General features: G+C 37.6%; 2 protein-coding genes across 2 annotated transcripts; one reads left to right on the forward strand and one right to left on the reverse strand.

The window, feature by feature from the left end:
- Positions 1 to 341: 341 nt before the first annotated feature.
- On the forward strand, positions 342 to 9,071 carry LOC306855637 (tumor necrosis factor ligand superfamily member 10-like). Its single transcript, XM_079394415.1, has 5 exons — positions 342 to 1,233; positions 3,346 to 3,495; positions 4,344 to 4,380; positions 4,541 to 4,633; positions 7,642 to 9,071. Exons 1-5 carry the CDS (start codon positions 985 to 987, stop codon positions 8,097 to 8,099), a joined length of 987 nt encoding a protein of 328 aa, XP_079250541.1. The 5' UTR covers positions 342 to 984; the 3' UTR covers positions 8,100 to 9,071.
- LOC306855636 (H(+)/Cl(-) exchange transporter 5-like) lies at positions 8,751 to 20,676 on the reverse strand. The gene is made up of 12 exons (XM_079394414.1): positions 20,582 to 20,676; positions 19,548 to 19,733; positions 17,112 to 17,263; positions 16,913 to 17,012; positions 16,132 to 16,442; positions 15,808 to 16,014; positions 14,611 to 14,691; positions 13,967 to 14,512; positions 12,302 to 12,488; positions 11,813 to 12,211; positions 11,271 to 11,487; positions 8,751 to 11,116 (listed from the first exon to the last, which is right to left on the reverse strand). Exons 2-12 carry the CDS (start codon positions 19,690 to 19,692, stop codon positions 11,026 to 11,028), a joined length of 2,436 nt encoding a protein of 811 aa, XP_079250540.1. The 5' UTR covers positions 19,693 to 19,733; positions 20,582 to 20,676; the 3' UTR covers positions 8,751 to 11,025.
- Positions 20,677 to 20,687: the final 11 nt, after the last annotated feature.

Below are 20,687 nucleotides of genomic sequence, written 5' to 3' on the forward strand. Positions count from 1 at the left end.
AGCAAAACACACCTCTAAGAATAAAAATACCAGCATGCTCACTGACAAGTAAGTAACAAACAAACATGATAATTATTTAAATAATCATATATCATACTTTTTATGAATATCAAGGAATTTTCTCAGGATTAATCCATTTAACCTAATCAATATGCCTATTCATAAAATATGTGATATTTTACATTTACATCACAAAGTATAATATGTAAATGTTTATGTAAATTTATAAAACGACTTTGCAGTAGGCTACTCCTTGTAGGTTACTTGTAGGCTACTTATACCAAAACTGCTTATGTAAGGGAAAGTTCACCCAAAAATGGAAATTGTGTCATCATTTAGTCACCCTCAAGTTGCAAACCTAGTTTCTTTCTTCTGTTGAGCACAAAAGAAGATATTTTGAAGACTGTTGGTAACCAAACAGTAGCCATTCCATAGCAGAGAGGTCAATGGCCACCATCAACTATTTGGTTACCAACACTCTTCAAAATATCTTCTCCTGTGAATAATAGAAAAAGAAACTCATACAAGTTTGGAACAAATTGAGAGTGAAGAAATTATGACAGAATTTTCTTTTTGGGGTTAACTATCCCTCCCTCGCTGATGTAACGCTACGTTACCATATTTTATGATTAATTCAGCCTAATTATATTATTTATTCATATTATATTACTACAGAGCGCTTGCAGGTGAAAGTGTGTATTGCACATGTAACAGGTAATATGGGAGGCATGAGGCGGTGACAAATGAAAGCGGAGAAGGCAGGATGGAGAGCGGATGATATTGTATGGCAGTGTGTCGCCAAACTCTTTCAGCAGCGTGTTTTTACAGCTACTTCGCTGACAATTGTCGCTAAAACTCGAAGGACTAACTGGAACCTCAGTTTGCCAATAAGATGATATTCTTGTCATTCAAACCTATTCATCTCCTCGGACTTCTTGTGCGTGGTGGTAGGTAAAAATCAGGCTTCTTTAGTTAGTCCCAGAGATGGACTCTGCAGCCCCTCCTCAGAGCGCGCTGGAGTCATTCGAGAGGAATGCCGCCGCATCCGAAGGCAACTGCGAATATTTACAGTCTGTTAGCAGCGAATCCAGCTCATTCATCATGGTTCAGCCCAAAAATCGCCTCGAAGTGCCATCCAGGTTGTGGGTGACAGCGGTTGTGGTCATCGTGATTGTCCTTCAAGTTGCCTCGACCACAGGACTCTTCATCTACTTGAACATGTCAGTGGCACAGGTAAAATTGCATTGAACAAAAAGTTGCATTGCTAATATTGTTGTTAAGGGTAATTTATGGAGCAATTATGCACTGCCTATATCATTTTAAACGTTATATTATTTGCAGAACTTTTCCAAAATGTATAGCCTATGTTCCCATAACATCCTGCAGAACTAGAGCTCTTGTAAAATCATATAGAAATGGCAATAAAGCTTTTTCTTATGCTGCAGGCTGACATGCTGTCATCTTGGTATCAAGTTTACTAGTTTCCATTGTGTCAGCAATGCTTTTTCTTTGACTGTAGTCTTGGGATGGTGATTACTGCATTTATTTAGCTGCCACAAGAATTAGGTCATGGGTCAGTAATCAGCTCTGATGCCATGAATCAGGTCAATGAATTTTGCACATACAATTGCTAAATTCTTGACTAAAGCTTGCATTGTGTTCATCTAATCTCTGCTAAGAGCTATTGTATGGTGTCCTTTGTATTCTGACACCTTATTTGTGTATTTTGTGGGAAAGTTGTCAAACTCTTGACAGAAAATGTCCCATGAGGCAAGCTGCACAATGGAATGAATGGTAATGATTTTGTGTGTTATTGTTGATATTGTTTCAGCATTTTTTTTTTATTTCAGTGGCTGTTAAAACAAACAAATGCATCATTTTAAGTATCTCTTCAAAAAGTTAAATTAAAAAAAGTTTAATAATATTATTGGTCAAGGACTTTTCAGAAGGCTGAAAGTGGTTTAGGAAACTCCCCTCAAAGATAAACAAAGATTTGGGGCTCTCTACCAGCATAAATACAAACTTTAATTAAACCAGAGGAAGCCTGTCAGGTTTAATTAACATATTAATTACTTTCAAATCCTCTGCTTTATGAATGCTCAAGGTCAGTGGTTTGAAGAGGGGGTTTTGCAGTTTGGGCCAGTAGACACAATACACAAGGGGTCCTGAAAACAGTAATACTGTGCCAAAATATCAGCCACAGAAGCCTTAGTTCAGATATCTGTACTCACATAGTCTAGTCTGTTTTTCTAGTAACAGGCAGATTAGTAGGCATTTAGCAAAAAATATTTTTTTCCTTATCATATATTCTTGTGGTCTCTGTCAAAATAGTTTTCCGTTGTGGGAATTTATTTATTCAACCCCCAAAGGCCTCTGTTTTTTTTTTTAGTGTGTGTGGATATAGTAAAATTATGCAGAAATTATATTGACCAGAAAAGGCAATTTTCTGATGTTATTTCATAAGCTCCTAATCTTTTTTCTTTTATAAAAAGTGTCACAGTTTGGTTGTCAATTTTTGTTTAAATGAATGTTGTCACATCACTAACTTCCCTGATGACGTAACAATGAAATTTAGCATTTTTAAGTGATTTTTTGGGTCATTTTTAATTTATGTGAAAATTTCTCTTTCAGCATCATTTGTATAAGCAAATATGCAAAGTTTTGGAACTTTAGTACAGTATTCTGTATGTTGAAACAAAGAAAATATGATAATTTTTATGTATTTGGGCGAGATTGCTGCCAAATTGTGAAAAACAAAAGATTTTACAAACAAACTAGATTTTATGCTTAGAAAGTTGGATGGGGTCTTTTGTACTTTGGGTGTTTTACAGTCTCACTCCTTCATTTTTGTGTGGTTGTTCAGCAATGTGGCTGATATATAGATTTCATTCAACACATTTTTTAAAAATGTTTTACTTTAGGGTCTTTCCCATTCATTTTGTATGGTCGGGCAATTTTGACCACAGACAGCCAGAGTTTGACTTTTTTATGACCACTTAGACTCAGTGGGTCTTTGTAGAGATTGCATATCTAAAAAAAAGTCAGCAATTTCTGACCACCATTTGAACCACAACCATGAAACCATTTTATAAAAAAAAAACCTGACAAAAATTAAAAAAGTCAAAAAAGACCAGAAAAACTTTAAAAGGGTTAGAAGGGTGTAGTTGAGTTGAATTAGCTCATTTATAACTACACATTAGACAACTAACAAGCTAGGCTAAATTAATTTTTGTGTTATGAAAGTTCTGTCATGTATTCCTAAAAAAGAAAGCTTTTTAGGATGTTTCATCACATGAGGACATGTTTAAACATCTTTAAGTGGACTGGTGAATGTGTCATTGACAGGCTCGGACACAAGGTGTGGTGGAGGAGCTGAGGTGTCTGGGTCTTCTGAACGCTCTGGAGAAAGAACAGGATGTACCCGATGACCTGGTCCAGCTCTTTGGTCAGCCGTGCATTAAACTGGCCGAAGGACTCAAAGCCTACATCTCCAAGGTAAAGACATGCCATATTTTTTAATAAATATGCAAGTACATCAAAAGCATGTGCTTTTTACCACACAAGTCATGGGAATTAGTCTGTTTATGGCATTTCTCTTGGCATTTGGACCTGGTGCCGTTTGGATATGCACATGACCAGTGGGAGACTAGCTACAGAAAACCACAAAGCACTGCAAACCTTCAACACACAAAAACGTTCAGCGCTGATCTGGAAACTAGGTTGCATACAACAGATGCAAAACAGTCATTTTTACTCAAAAATACTAAGAATTAATAGTATGTTTGAAAAACGTGACACATGTAAGATAGGACTCCAGTCATATCAGAAACCTAATAAAAGGTTTTATTTTACACAGAGCACATCCCCAGCCATACTGAGATCAAATGAGCAGAAAAATACTATTCATCTCTTTAATCTCTCTAGTATTAGGCACTATAGCTCACTGAATAAATTAGTCATGGCTGACTGTGAATAGACATTTCTACAGTAGCAGCAGTAGCTGAATTAGAATTTTTTTGCTTTTGCATAATGCTACATCCACACCACTAAGTGTAAGTCCAAGGCGACTGTTAAATCTGCAGGCTGATGGATATAATAAATATTTGATTTGGCCTGTTGCGCTAAAAAATGCTCCAAATAAATCAAATGTAATGAAGCCTATTCTCTCTCAATTGTGGCTTTAATGTTTTTGTTCCACTCTGGTGTTCCAGAAAAGAGCTTGGATTGTCTTTCTTACATGGACTTGTGTAAAATGTCTTAGTGATGTTGATATGTTTCAAGCGTGCAACACTTTTTCAACCAAGTTTCTCACAAATCTGAGTACATTTTTTGCTCTCTTTTAGGTCACAGAAACCGTAATCTCGAAACACACCTTTCAAGGTAACCTAAGTGTTTCTTCCTCTTCAAATTGAGGAAAATCCTTCTGCTGTTACCTGAACTAACCTACAGTCTCTTTTAAAATTTAGTACATCTATATTTTTAAATGATTATTCTTTTTTGCTTTGTTAACTTGTTCAATGTTCTTTACTGTGTTTGGCAGAAAGAGTCGCTATCCCTCCACGTACAAAATTACTCACCACTGGCAGCCCACGGCCATCAGCTCATCTTACTCTCAGAGACAGTGGACTGCAGGGTGAGTTTGCCAGCATCTTCGGGTGTGTGTATTACAGAAGCCTGTACTCATGTCAGCAAAAAATCTTAACAAAACACTTCATTAGGAATTCAGTAACATAACAAAACATTTCTGACTGTTTCCTGAACTGATATCTCACATGAAAACAGCAACACTAACAAAAAAAAACTAGTTCGACAAATGTTTGTGGTCACAAACTAATCGCAGCAGACATTCTCACATTCCCAAAAAGTGCCGTGTGAAAGAGTTAACGGACTATGTTTTGTCATGGAAAAACAAGGTTTGCATGGTTTAACAATAAAAGTAAACTAAAATAATGCCATGAAATGTATTGGTAACACTCTCCAATAAGGTTTGATGTGTTAACATTAGTGAACTACATTAACATGAACTAACAATATCCTGAAGAAGGCTGTGTAGCCGAAATGCGTAGATCTACACTTTTAACTGTTTTAATGACTTAGCCGGTAATTAAAGGCTTTTTATTTTTACTATACGAGTGCCTTGGAGTATTTCATCTTCTCAGTTTGAGATCACCTCCAAATATCCAAAGAGCACCGGTGATTACGTGAAGAGACCAGTGAAGCATTCTTGGCCCCTGTTGTTTTGTAATGAACAATACTTTACAAAATTGAATGAATTTATTATTATTAAGTTGGCTTGAGAAAGCCAACCTACTGATCTGCTATTTAAGCTTCTTCTTATTATTATTCTTATGAGACTACATTTCTGAATGCATCTCCTCCTAGAGCTTTCAAGCTAGAACCACCAAACTCAGCCCAGCTCTTCAGATTGCTCTGACTCGGGTTGTTATATCTCTTCAGACTGATCGGACTTCATGCTAATCACCTGGTAATCATGCTAGCGACATGCTAGTAACATGCTAATCACTTCCTAATCATGCTAGCGACATGCTAGTAGCATGTTAATCATGCTAGAAACATGCTAATCATGCTGGAAACATGCTAGCGACATGTTAGTAACATTTAATCATGTTAGCGACATGTTAATCATGTTAGCAACATGTTAATCATGTTAGCAACATGCTAATCACTTACTAATCATGCTAACAAAATGCTAGTAGCATGCTAATCATGCTAGAAACATGCTAGCGACATGTTAGTAACATTTTAATCATGCTAGCGACATGCTTGTAAAATGCTAATAATGCTAACGACATGTTAATCATGTTAGAAACATGCTAGCGACATGCTAGTAGCATGGTAATCATGCTAGAAACATGCTAATCATGCTAGAAACATGCTAGCGACATGTTAGTAACATTTTAATCATGCTAGCGACATGCTTGTAAAATGCTAATAATGCTAACGACATGTTAATCATGTTAAAACACGATAATGACATGCTAGTAGCATGGTAATCATGCTAGAAACATGCTAATCATGCTAGAAACATGCTAGTGACATGTTAGTAACATTTTAATAATGCTAGCGACATGCTAATCATGTTAGAAACATGTTAGCAAAATGCTAATCACTTGCTAATCATGCTAACAAAATGCTAGTAGCATGCTAATCATGCTAGAAACATGCTAGCGACATGTTAGTAACATTTTAATCATGTTAGCGACATGCTTGTAAAATGCTAATAATGCTAACGACATGTTAATCATGTTAGAAACATGGTAGCGACATGCTAGTAACATGCTAATCATGCTAACGAGCATGTTAGTAACTTGTTAGTCATACTAGCAACATGCTAATCACTTGTTAATCATGCTAGCGACATGCTAGTAACATGCTAATCATGCTAATAATGCTAGTCATGCTAGCAACATGCAAGTAACATGCTAATCATGCTAGTAACATGTTAACGACATGTGAGTCATTTGTTAGTCATGCTAGCAACATGCTAGTAACATGCTAATCATGCTAGTAACATGCTAGCGACATGCTAGTCACTAGCTAGTCATGCTAGCCACTTGCTGACCATGCTAGCATCATGCTAGAAACATGCTAGTCATGCTAGTTACTAGCTAATCATGCTAGCAACAGGCTAATCATGCTAGAAACATGTTATCAACATCTATTGAATCTATCTACATTTTCAAACTTCAGGCTTTTACAACTGCTTTAAACTTTCAAGCTGGGCTTTATCAAGCAAACCTAAAGTTTGTCTTGACAAACTTTTTTATCTAGTTATTATTACTATGCATAATATGTATAAATGGGATTTATTAAAATTTATTTGATTTTTAAATTGCATTAATTTTATAATTATTATTTTATTTTAATTCTTATATAATTTTAAATTATTAATTTATAATATTATAAACATCAGTATTTTAATCTCTTTTTTCCATTTGAAAAGTTTTTTTTGCATTACTAATTAAAAACGAACGTTTATTGCAGTAAATCAGTAGGAAGTCATGGGGAAACAAATGGCAACAATTCCTCAGAATGAACCTGAAAATCTATTTAAAGAGATAGTTCACCCAAAAATTATGTCATTAATTGCTCACTCTCATGTCGTTCCAAACCTGTAAGATCTTCGTTCATCTTCAGAACACAAATTAAGATATTTATGATCAAATCTGAGAGCTCTCTGACCCTCATTGACAGCAATGTAACTGCAATGTTCCCAGGTCCAGAAACATAGCAAGGACATCGGTAAAATAGTCCACGTGACATCAGGGGTTCAACTGTAATTTTACGAAGCACCGAGAATACTTTTTGTGCGCAAAGAAAACAATAATAACAATTTATTCAACAATTTATTCCTTGATTTACCGTCTTCTGACATTTTGGAGAGTACCCCAGAATCAACATAATCCACGTTGTTTACGTTCAGTAGACAGGAACTGGAAAGACATGAGGTTGAGTAATTTATGACAGAATTTTCATTTTTGGGTGAACTAACCCTTTAAGGATTTCAGGTTCACATTAATTAATGATATGAAGGAGTGTTGGAGCAGGGCTGAACTGAAGCAGAACTGCAACTGTACACTGAGGTGATCAAGTTTTGTTGCACCTTCCTTGTTATACCAGGTACGACATCCTTAACCCCTCAGACTGATCTTCACCAGTCTTGTCGCCATCCTGTGCGTTCTTGGGGGAACCAGAGTTTCGGCTCCCACCTGTACAACATGACCGTGTCCAACGGACGTCTGCGTATCCCTCGCGCAGGCCGCTACTACCTATACGCCCAAGTCTACTTCCGTTATCTCACCCTCTCCATCGACAATTACCACTCGGGCTCTGACAGCCACCAGGTGGTGCAGTGCGTCTACAAGAAGACCGCCTATGCCCGCCCTATTCAGCTCCTGAAGGGTGTGGGCACCAAATGTTGGTCTCCAGATAGCGAGAACGCCCTTCACTCCATCTACCAGGGGGGCCTGTTTGAACTTCGTGCAGGCGACGAGATCTTCATCTCCGTGTCTTCTCCCACAGCTGTGTATGCAGAAGACTCCTCCAGTTACTTTGGGGCCTTCCTGTTTGACATCTGAGGGATGCAGTTGGGCCTTGTGGTCTCATTCTAAGGGAAAGGAAATCGTTCCTGTCGGAAGGCCCCACATGGGAACCGTGAAGAGAGGGAAGCACAGATACTCCAGCATCTGAGGGGTTCAAAAGACCAAACAACTCTCTAACCATCTAGTTATTGTGGTCTAAGGAACATTTGACCTTCATAGGCTGAATTTTAAGATTTGGTAGAGTGAGAAACTCTGAACTCCCATCTGAATGGGCAGATCATGAGCATATCTGTGAGGTCTTTGTAAAGACGTTTCTCAAAATGAGGACTATGACCTTCACTATTTAACCACATAAAAAGCCAAAATAATTCCTTAAAATTAAGACTTTCACCTTCAACAAATGCACAAAACTTTGTGCAAACTGCTATCTGTGCACGTAAATAGTTATATTATATATAGTTAACATTAATAGTTTCCCACTTTCTTTTGATGTTATACTGTTTATATTGTTCATTCTTTCCTACAAAGACTGTCTGGAGTGGTGTCATGGACTTGAAGTCTCCAGTTAATTAAAGGAAGTTGTTTTGTTGGGAAGCACTATGCCACAAATACTGCATTATGAGTCAACCCTGTGTCATTCACTTATGTCTGAAGTAAAATCTAGCAAATAATCTAGAGCCAAAACATAGGGTTAGATATGACTCAAATTTATCCAAACAATCCAAAGTTAAACTAACATTTTTCAAAAGAATGCCTTTTTCCTGTTACAGCAATTTTCCTGAAGCTCCAGGACAGACATCTTGAAATAATTTTGAGAAACATGAGGAACTACATTAATCACCAAATATCACACTGAAAAGAAACACTAAAGAGCATGTTACATGTTATTATATTTCATGTAGTGCTTACAAATAAATTACAATGATAATGAGACATTCATATTTTACACTAATGGATAATGCTGACATAAAAAAGTTTACACAATTTAAACAACGAGTATAAAGAACCAAAAAAAAAAAAAAAAGTTTGTGCACAACCATTACAAATTTTCTCACCTATAATTAGTATGGATGTTTTTAATAAAGTGGCCCTGTAGTTATCAAAATATGGAAATACTGTGAAAGTTAGCTAAGGACTGAGAACCAACCAAGCTAATGTGCCACTTGAGGAGTTTTAAGCACTGCTTACAAGGATCTTCTTCAAGGACATTCACTCTGTGTCCCACTGTGAGTTTCATAAACATAGAAGTGGTGTGGTATGCTAATAAGAGAAATGCAAATTATTAAAAAAGATTGACCAAACAGATGCAGGCTTAAACATTAAAATGGAAACATCTGGGTTGATATGCGTATAATAAAATTACACGATTCAGATGACTACATATTGCATGCTCAGGTTATATTTGGACATGCATGTGATACCATATAAATGGTACAGGCAATGCATACAAGCAGCATTTGTTAATGGAGAAAACTTGTGTACCATTCAGCCAAGCTTCAGAAAAATGTTAATTATAAGATAATTAGAGATTGTGATAAGAGAAGTTATTCAGAATTAAAAGGCAAAATCTGACTTATATTAACGGTATAATGTAATGCCATTTTGCATTGATTGGACATACATATTGTCCAAAAATAATACCAACCCAACTTGCATAGAGAAATGCTACATAATGTGTAGTTTTAACGGTGGTATTAAAACATTTGATAACCACATAATGTACTGATCAAAGGTTTCGGGTTAATAAGACTTTTTTTAAGTAACTAATATTCTAATTTATTCAGTAAGGATGCATTAAATTGATCGAAAGCGACAGAAAAGACACTTGTAATCTTATTTCTATTTCAAATAAATGCAGTTCTTTTGAACTTCATATTCAACAAATCAGCATATTACAATGATTTCTGAAGGTTCATGTGACACTGAAGACTGGAGTAATGATGCTGAAAATTCAGCTTTTGCCATCACAAGAGTGAATTCCATTTTTTAGTGTTTTACTATGTTTTTGATCAAATAAATCCAGCCTTGGTGAGCATAAGAGACTTATTCCAAAAACATAAATGTTGTTGACCCCAAACTTGAATGGTACTGTAAAAGTGAAGTTGTAGTTTTAAAAAAGTGGATGTAATCTGAAAAATCTATAGAGAATGAGTCTTTTGAAGTGTCATTTCTTGGCAGAAACTACACAGTGCTGCTTATGACTGATTACAAGTCTGGAAACGTGTTACAAACGTGACAAAATTAGGAAAATGTAAATCATCAAACTCATAAATAACTCATAAAGCATTAAGATTCAGCTAAAACAAAATAACATTCGTCCCATGAGATTTCAGATGCCGGAATACTTGCAAGTGCTCATTTAAACAGAGTAAATAAAAAAAGACTAAAAATGTATATGAACATGTAAACAACAAATAATGGTTTTAACTTATGATTAACATCCATTCTGTAGTGGAAGGCAGGAGAACTCTAGGGAAATATGCAATGCACATCTGCTACCGATTGCTTGTGACTTCCTCTTGACATACACAAGAATGTCTCTTAAAATCTGAAAGATGAGGATGTGGTGTTTTGGGTTTGAGTAATACAGTCCAACAGAGGCCGGGTAGGTGAACGTCTATATTTAGATTTATGCTACAAAATGTTACGGTTTTGCCTGTGTGATATGTTTTGATGCATTGATATGTTATGATAGGTTGACTACCTGCAAACACCAACACTTGGTTGCACTCAATCCCACCTTTAAGCTAGTTGCCAGAGTGCATAGAATGCTGCTGGAGGTCCTCCATCCTGCAGTTATAGCGCCTGCGCCAATGAGGCTCTACAAATGGATTCACAGTGTGAATGGACGCTAACCCAGTACTGACAGTTCTGTAGTGCAAATCATTTGGCCAGACTGGTGTTTTCTGCCCAGTGGGTGGTTTCAAATTGACTAGTGTTTCCAAACAGCCAGTTTGGCACTTCAGTTGAAGAGAATAGAGTCAGGATCTCGGTTGGCCATCTGGGCCATATGTTTCAGAATGTCCTTTTTGGTGATGATGCCTAGTAAACGCCTGTGGAAAAACAGGAACAAGATTATATTGAGCTTATCCAAATATATGTGAGATGTGTAATAATTCTGACATATGTAAATGATGGACAAACCCAATAATATACTAGTTGAGAACTTTAAACTGACAGGCTAAGCTAAGCAAACCAAGGTTTTACCCATTGTGAGTGACAAGACACTGGCGCAGACCCAGCTTGCGGAAGATGTCCACCACAATGTCCATGGCAGTGTGGTCGGTAACAGTAAATGGGCTGAGATCCATGATACCACGAAGCTTCAATGGAGAAGGACTGTTGGGTGGCTGTGGAGGTGTGTATTCAGTGAAGAAGATTCGGGAGGCACTAACCACACCTTCCTGACGCTGACGAGCATTTTCTGCCAGAGGGAAACGGAGAATAATAAACCTTCTCATGATTGACCTACAGTATAATTCACATGATCCCTATAAGAAGGAATGTTTAAACTGCTTTGTCCATACAATTAAAGTCAATGGGGTCTAAAGTACCTTTGAACTCCATTAACTTTTATTGTATGGACAAAAGACAGAGTCAAGCAGATTTTAAATGACATGAGATAAGAATTTTCATTTTTGGCTGAGCTACTTCTTCAGTCCACCGAAATATTCATCAGCAGTAATCATAGTCCAAGATCTAAGAAAGATGCACATAAAAAATGTCCACCTAGAGTTGTAATCTCTTACCAATAGAGATGACCAGATCCCTGCGCTGCACAAAGCCCACAAGTCTCTGAGACTCATGTGAGACCACCACAGGGAAACCGCTGTATGAGGTTTCAGCAATGAGCGACTCAACTTCCTCCACGCTCATCCCGTCCTGTGTGATCACAGAGAGCGGGGGGTCACTACGGCGGGGTCGCATCACATCCATGGCCAGCGTCTTGTGGCTGAACTCCTCTTTAGGCTCCAGGAAGGGGTAACCGTTGAGACGGATGTGAGCCTCATAAATACCTTCTCGACCTAGAGCATCTGCCACCCATTTACTAGTCATAGTGGCAACCATGAGAGGCACAATGTATTCCAGGCCGCCCGTTAGCTCAAACATAATGACCACCAGAGAGACTGTCATACGAGTTACACCGCCTATGAAAGAAAGACAGGCCTGGATAAAAGTACCTGGACAAGCCAGTAATGGCACATTTTTAATAGTAGACAGTTTGAATAGACTCCTACCTAGACAGGCGGCGGCGCCCACCATGGCATAGAGGCCGGGGGTGATGCAGTCCGCTCCAGGTGAGCACCAGCCTCTGAAGATTACCCAGTCATGGTGGTAATATGCCAGCTGCTCCATACCCACACCAAGCAGTCTGCCTGCTATCGCTCCCACAGCCATACTTGGGATGAAGAGGCCAGAGGGCACCTGGAGGAACACAGGACACAACAGTGTAGAAAATGGCCTATGTAAACACTCAATTCTCTGAAAAAGAAACTGTCAAGATTTTGTCAAGAAATTGTGTCTTTCTAAGATGGAAGGAGGGATGGAAAGTCAGATAGAATGGACAGAATGTCAGATAATGTATTGATAGATAGAAGAAAGGAAGACAGAATGGATGAATGAATGGACTGATGATGAAAAAAAATTATGGAAAATAAATAAAAATAAAAATAAAGAAGTGAACAAAGAATGATGCATGATATAAAAGGAAGGCAGAATGGAAAAAATATGAACAGAAATAGATAGATGATGGATGAATGGATTTAAGGATGAAAAGAAGATAGAATGGATGACTGAATGAATTACTGAATGAATGAAAGAAAGGAAGAATGGAAAGAAAGAAAGAAAGAAAGAAAGAAAGAAAGAAAGAAAGAAAGAAAGAAAGAAAGAAAGAAAGAAAGAAAGAAAGAAAGAAAGAAAGAAAGAAGGGTGGATAAATGGATGGATGATGAAAGGAAGTTTGAATGGAAAAAAGAAGAACATGAAATGGATGCATGAATGTATTTATGGATGAAAATAACAGGATGGATGGTTGATTGAATAAAGGAAGATAGAATGGATTGATGAAAAAGGATGAATGGATAAATTGAAGGAAGAAAGGAAGGATGAATGGAAAAAAGAAAGAAATGAACAAAGAATGATGCATGATATAAAAGGAAAGCAGAATGGAATAAATAGGAACAGAAATGGAGAGGTGAATGGATGAGTGGATTTAAGGATGAAAAGATAGAATGGATGACTGAATGAAAGAAAGGAAGAATGGAAAGAAAGAAGGGTGGATAAATGGATGGATGATGAAAGGAAGTTAGAATGGAAAAAAGAAGAACATGAAATGGATGGATGAATGTATGAACATTTTGAGAGTAAATGTAAGTTGAGTTGAAATATGGATGGAAGAATTGGAAGAAAGGATTGATGGATTGAAAAGGGAATATATGGTAGATGGATGGTGGAAGGATGAATGGATGGAATAAAGGAAGATAGAATGGCTGGATGGATGGATGATGGATAGATGGAAAGAAGAATGGAAGTATGGATAGTTTCAGGAAGGAAAGGTGGATGGATGGAAGAAAGGAACAAAATGATTGGATAGATAAATGGAAGATGGATGATGGAAAAAAGGAATAAATAGATGGATGGTGGAGGAATGAATGGATGAGATAAAGGAAGATAGAATGGATGAAAGGATGGAAGGATGATGGGTGGACAGATGGAAAGAAGGGATAAAAGCATGAATAGATGCAGGGAGGAGAGGATGGATGGATGTAATAAAGAAAGATTAGAAGGATTGATGGAAAACAGAAAAGAAGGGAGGAAGAGTGGATAAAGGAAAGAAAGGAAGAAAGACTGGATGGATGGATGAAAGAAAGAAAGTAAGATAATATGGGGCTTTGACCCTGTACCTTCATGCCGAAGGTCACCACTGTGATGAGCATCTTGAAGACCAGGGCCAGTGAGAGCTGCCACATGGCGGTGTAGACATCTTGTCCTGCTGGTCTATCAGGCAGAGCATCACTGCTGCTCTTGGTGACGCTCACATTGGCGTAATTACACAGCTGTGAGGAATCCAGCAGACCACAATCGTTGAACAGTTCAGAGATCAGCTCGCTGGTGCTCATACGCGTGTAGCTGTTGGGGAACGCCAGCAGGGCCGTGACCGCCGTAACAACCAGCACCTCCAAAACAGGGTAGTGACCCAGCCGCGTGGTCTTACGCCGGCGACACCATGCAATGTTTGCACGGATGAAGAAAGCTCCCCAGATTCCCCCAAAAATACCCAACAGGACAAAGGGTATGAGCTCCAGCAAGTGCCAAGGGGAGTGGAACTCCACGTAGAAGAGCACCAGCCTGCTGTTACCAAACGGGTTGATGGACCGAAGGGTGAAGGCCGCCACCAATGCAGCAAAGAAAGAGCGCCACAGTGTCTTCAGAGGGAAATAATAACTCACCTACAAGATAAAGTGAGAGTGATTCTACTTATTAAAATGACACTAGATAATGTTGAGTGAATGAAATCATAAGTACTGTATGATAAGAATATGCTTGCCTCTTCCAGACTGAACAGAACTCCACCAATCGGTGCACCAAAAGCTACTGACACACCAACAGCTGCTGCGGCAGACAATACCTAATCAACATACAAACAGAAGAAAGACAGAACTGAGACAAAAGACCAGGCTTGGATCAACAAAGGCCTCAAATGTAAAAATAAAACGTGATTCTATGTTTGGTCTCATCTTCATGATCTCAATAAAAAAAACATTCTCACAATGAGTAAGTTTTAAACATAAAACCACAGAAACAGGTCACCAGAATGTCCTTAGAGTAAAGCCGCAAAAATGTAACAACAAATGCCGCTGTATTTTTTTAGAAAGAGAGATGGGAGATAGAAGTCTGTGCCTTGCTCCTTAAAAACACATGGTAAGAATTTTGAATGTTTTTGAAAGATGTTCACCAAGGCTGCATTTATTTGAAAAAAATACAGCAAAAACAGTAATATTCTGAACTATTATTAAGATTTTAAATAACTTATCTATTTGAAAAGATTTCTAAATGTAATTTATTCCTGTGACGGCCAAGCTGAATTTTCAGCAGCCTTCAGTGGCTCGATTCTTTAGAAATCATTCTCATATGCTGATTTGGTGCTCAAGAAATATTTCTTATTATCACTGTTCAAAACGGTTGTGCTGCTTAATTTTGTGGAAACTGATACAATATTTTCAAGATTCTTTTATGAATAGAATGTTCAAAACAACAGCAATTATTTTGAAATAGAAATAGTTTCTCATAAAAGTCTTTATCAACACTTTTGATCAATTTATTGTGCCCTTGGTGAATAAAAGTATTCATTTCTTTCAAAAAAAAAAAAAAAGGAAAAGAAAGAAAGATGGGAATCAATGGTAGTTTAACTGTTATTTTTCAGCGTATTTGTGCTAATGATAATCATGATGAATAGTTTATTTATTTTAATGATCCCATTCCCAATGTTAGGAGAAAGTGGCTAAATTGAATTTTTAGCAAAAACTAATTTTCATTGCACAGAGGAATAAGGGGAGTTGAAAGTATATTGGATATGACAGGCCAGCGTGTTTATTTAAGCCAAATGTTTCTTTTTCAGAGCCGTTGAAGGGGTGAAAAAAATATTTATAGTTATTTAGATTTATGTTTGTGCACAAAAATGTATCAACATTATTGGACGAAATTATGGTGGGTAAACAAGCATCTCATTTTCATCTACTCATACCTCTCGTCTCTTTGCCTCATTCCTACGGTACTTGGTGAACAGGTGGCATAGGATGTTGCCACAGCAACAGGCAACATGGACCAGTGGCCCTTCTTTGCCCAGACTGAGTCCAGATGACACAGCCAGCACCAGGGTGATGGTTTTAATCATAAGAGTCCATTTACCCAAGTAGCCTCTGATAATAAACCCACTCAGGATGGTCTTGATCTAGAATGTTAAACAAGAACTAGGGAATTATTACAGTCACCTATTTAGCAATATAACAACCTGTGTGTTAAAACGTAAGATTAAATATTATACTGGTACTAAAATTCTTTTGCTTACCTCAGGTATTCCAGAGCCACAAGCATATGGGGCAAAGGCCCTGACTAAAGACACAGCCAGGAAGGAGAAAAGCAGCGCCCAGCACACATACATCAGATAATTCATGATGTAAGCAAAAGGACCGTCATTAGTACCGACAATAAGCTCTGCCCAGCTTTTCCAGTTAGGGCATTTGTCTCTCTCCTGGAAGGTCATCTCGTTGGAGTTCCAGCAGCAGTGCTCATGATTAAACCAGAAGCCGTTCAGACACACTCCCTCCTTCAGATCTGTCATCCAATGGGCAGAGATGTCGATGCCACCAGCCAGGGCACCTGAAATCAAACAGAACAGCACATGCTATAAAACATCATGGCGAGGCCAGATCCAAAAATGAAAATTCTGTTATTACACACCCTCAAAGTCGTTCCAAACCCGTAAGACCTTCATCTTCGGAACTCAAATTAAGATATTTTTGATGAAATCCGAGCGCTTTCTGATGCTGCACAGACAGCAATGCAACTACCACGTCCAAAGCCAAGAAAGGTAGTAAGGAGGACATAGTTTAATTAGTCCATATGACATCAGCGATTCAACCGTAATTTTATGAAGCTACGAAAATGGAGGCTCAGAAAGCTCTCAGATTTCATCAAAAATTCCTTAATTTGTGTTCCGAAGATGACGACATGAGGATGAGTAATTAATGACAGAATTTTCAATTTTGGGTGAACTATCCCTTTAACTTGGTGCTCTATAATCACTCTTCATGATACTTATGCTTTAATATTATAAAAGACAATCCAACCTGCCATCAGTCCCACGAGCAGCATGAGAAGCCAGCCAGAGAAAGCATCACTGATACTCTTCATCAGTGCCAAGGTTGACTCTTTACTCTTGGAAGCAATCTAACATGAAGAGAAATGAAGGATCACAAATAAACACAAGCTGAAGTGAATGCATGATGATGATGTTTAAAACTCAACAAGATTCAATTGTACAGTCACCTCTCGGTGGCGATCCCGGTCCTTAGATTTCTCCCGGACCCAGTCGATGGTGTTGAAGTCTTCATATGTGCCAACCCCAGGCACTGGTTCATCTAGTAAATCCATCAGTTTAGGAACCCCATTAGGCCCATCACCAACTCCATATGAACCACCTGCACAGATAAGAGAGAGAGATATATTATGCATGCAGGTTAAAAGTACAAAATAAATAACCGGATGTGACAGTTAAAGGCCTCAGGTGGAATAATCTTGATCACAAGAGCCCTTTTTACACCGACAGGATGTTGGAGGCCAATCTAGTACCGTTTCCAGCAAAAAGGCCAGAGACCTGAATTTGAACTAGTAGTCAAAACTTTAAACTTTGCTTTTCTTGAACTAGGAAATCCTAATGTCAAAAGTCAAAGGGTGGGATAACGTCATCAAAATCAACTGCAAATGAACTACGGTTCAGAAGATTGAGGTCCACTTTTTTTTAATTTTTGCATCATGTTCACCAAGGCTGCATTTATTTATTATTTTTTGGCATTTTGTTTTAGCCTTTATTGTGACAGGACAGATCAGAATTGACAGGAAGTAAAGTGGGAGAGAGGAGGGGGTGGGATCGGGAAAGGTCCTAAAGTCGGGGTTCGAACAGATTCGAACAAATTGCCCGTTGTGCAATGGCGCTGTATGTTTAGGCTGCATTTATTTTAAAGGGGTCATATGATGTGATTTCAAGTTTTCCTTTCTCTTTGGAGTGTTACAAGCTGCTTGTGCATAGATAAGATCCCTGAAGTTACAAAGACTAAAGTCTCAAAACCAAAGAGATATTCTTTATAAAAGTTAAGACTCTGCCACACCCTCCTAAAACGGCCCAATTAAACACGCCCCCACATGTCTACGTCACGGTGTGGGGAAATTTGCAAAACACCTCCCAAACGTATATGCAAAGAAAGAACGCAGAACTATAATTCTCGTAGTAGTATTGTTGCTGCCGCCGGCGCCATGTCCTGGAGACGCTGTGGTTCGTTGTGAAAGCGTTAAGTACTTTGTTTGGGCTTCCAGAAGAGGACACAACTACAAATCAGTGGTTAAGTTGTATTTACAACACTGTTCAATGCAAATATTCGAGTGTGCAACGCATTTTACGGAGGACTATTTCCTGAAGTTGGAAGAGTAACCTACAATGCTGGCTTGCACAAAGGCTGTTTCTATAAAATGAAAGAGCCTGTAAGTATGTTTCTGCTACTGACTATTCAAATGCGAGTCTTGAGCAGTGTAGAGTAGTACTTGTTGTTTGTCGTTTCTCCGATCACAAATGCAGACATGATAATGTTTACGCGGCGCGATGTAACGCCATGCGTAAAAAGACAGTATGAGTCATTATAATCAGTAATTATGTCCCCACTGGATGCAACAAATGCCTCGTTTATAATGGGTTTTATTGTTTTTGTGTCATAATTTCTTCAAAAAAATCTTACAGATTTTTTGAACAGTAATGTTTTAATATGTATGTAGTATTGCACAGTGGCTCCAGTCACTTTACTTTAACTGTATATTTTAATAAATAATAATTATTATTTATTTAAAGCTACTATTTAAATTTATTTGTATTATTATTAAATATATAGCAACATTAAATATTAAATAAGAAGCATTATATATTACATTTCAACACAGCATATATTCTTGTTGTGGGCTTTTAATGGAAATGGGATAAAGGTTGTCAATTCACATGGTAGCGCACACTCCTGTTCCAGTGGTCACAGTTCTTCACATGACTTTCAAAGAAAGATTTTACTAGTATGAAGAACAGGAAATAAATGACACCACAAAACAGCAGCAATAAAACTAGCTATGGTTAATAATTATCATCTTCTATAAACCAACTTTAATTATATATTAGTTACTAGATTTTATTGACCACATATAGTGCTCATAATTATTCAAAGCATAGTGAAAAGGATGTTTATGAAAAAAAACATCACAAAATGTTCCTATTTAAGTGAAAAATAACCCATATACTGTGTGGAAGAATCAAATCACACAGCAAACAAAATACAAAGCAACTGAAATCAAACGCTAAGGAAGCTCAAGGGAAACAGATGGATGTGAAAACCTGACACCGCTCAAAATATGAAACTGGCTACAATAGAAATAACTAGAGGGGACACTTTGATCTCAGTGATAAAATGATTTCTGTTAAGGGGCGGCAAATACCAAAGTTGTGACCTTAGCGAATTCTCACCGCTATTTTCTCACAGACACACAAACACTAGAGACCTATACATTACACATTTGCCCCCAAACCTATATCGTATGATGAGAGAAAGGAAAAAATCTATGGGAATCTTGTGAATGACAATAAAAATGAAGAAAAGCGCACAAATGAATAAGGCAGCTACACTGGGGAAATAATACGACTTGTCACCTCTCCACGTCATCATTGTCACTCACCTGAGCCATAGTCCCGGTCCAGAGGAGGCACGTCATCTGTGCTGGAGAAGTCCAGTGTGGCTCCTGCGATTTCCACCATGTCCTCATCGCTGCTTCCGCTCTGCAGGCTGTTGAAGCTTTCGCTGCAATAGCCTGTGTTGTCCATCTTTCCTCCAGATTGTGGAGGACATGGAAATGTCCTTGGACCTGAGCACAAGAGCCTCCATTTGAGTTAAAGCTTGACAGGATCCACCCAACTATTAATGTTTAAACTAGCAATGATTTACACCAGGGCTTTTTAACTGCATGATTCTGGATTACAAATAAAGCAAATGAACTTTAAATACAGAACTTGCAACAGTAACAATAATAATTTAATATTAATAGCAGAAAAATAATTTGTAATATAAATAATTAAAGTTTTTATTTTTATTTTTTATGATTGGTTTTAAAGATTTATAAATACAGCCAGAGAAAAGATTTGGATACTTAAAAAAAAAAACAATAAATAAATGAAATTAAATAAAAACTCTGAAACAAACTAAATATTTTATAACTCTTTAAATTTGTTTATAGGTATTGTTGAACTTGTTGAAACAAAAACATATTTTCCCCCGTAATTACATTTATGTGTACTATATTTCGGTAATAAAAGCAGCAGATAAGATGAATGGTTTACCATCTGAGCTACTAAACCAAAGCTAATGACATCATCAAACTTCAGATATGGGTCATTTTAGCTTAGCCAATTAGCTTGCAAAAATATGAGCTATATATTGAATTGCGACAAAATGGCATAGAAAAGGCGCCTGTAACACTCCTCCTAACATGCTTCAAGCTGTCAGCAAAGATGTAAGTTGCTATTATGACAAATTCACAAAAATACTCATGGAGCTGGTTAGCAGGATCGCTAAAGGATTGCATGCTAACCAACTGTCATTTTCATAAACTTAGGAGACGTGGCTTAATGGCATCAAGTGGAACTGTTACAAAACATATGTATAATGTTAAGATACCGTACACTGACTATACTCAGATCAAAGTGAAACATTTACCTTGTTTGCTATCTTGTGTCACTCAAGCGACGTCCAATCTCCGGAAGACATGTGTAGCCGAGTGCCGATACACAAGATTCTTCTTCTTCTTCTTCGTGTGATTTTA

Source organism: Barbus barbus (assembly GCF_936440315.1).
Source record: "Barbus barbus genome assembly, chromosome: 36".
NCBI classification, from domain to species: Eukaryota; Metazoa; Chordata; class Actinopteri; order Cypriniformes; family Cyprinidae; genus Barbus; species Barbus barbus.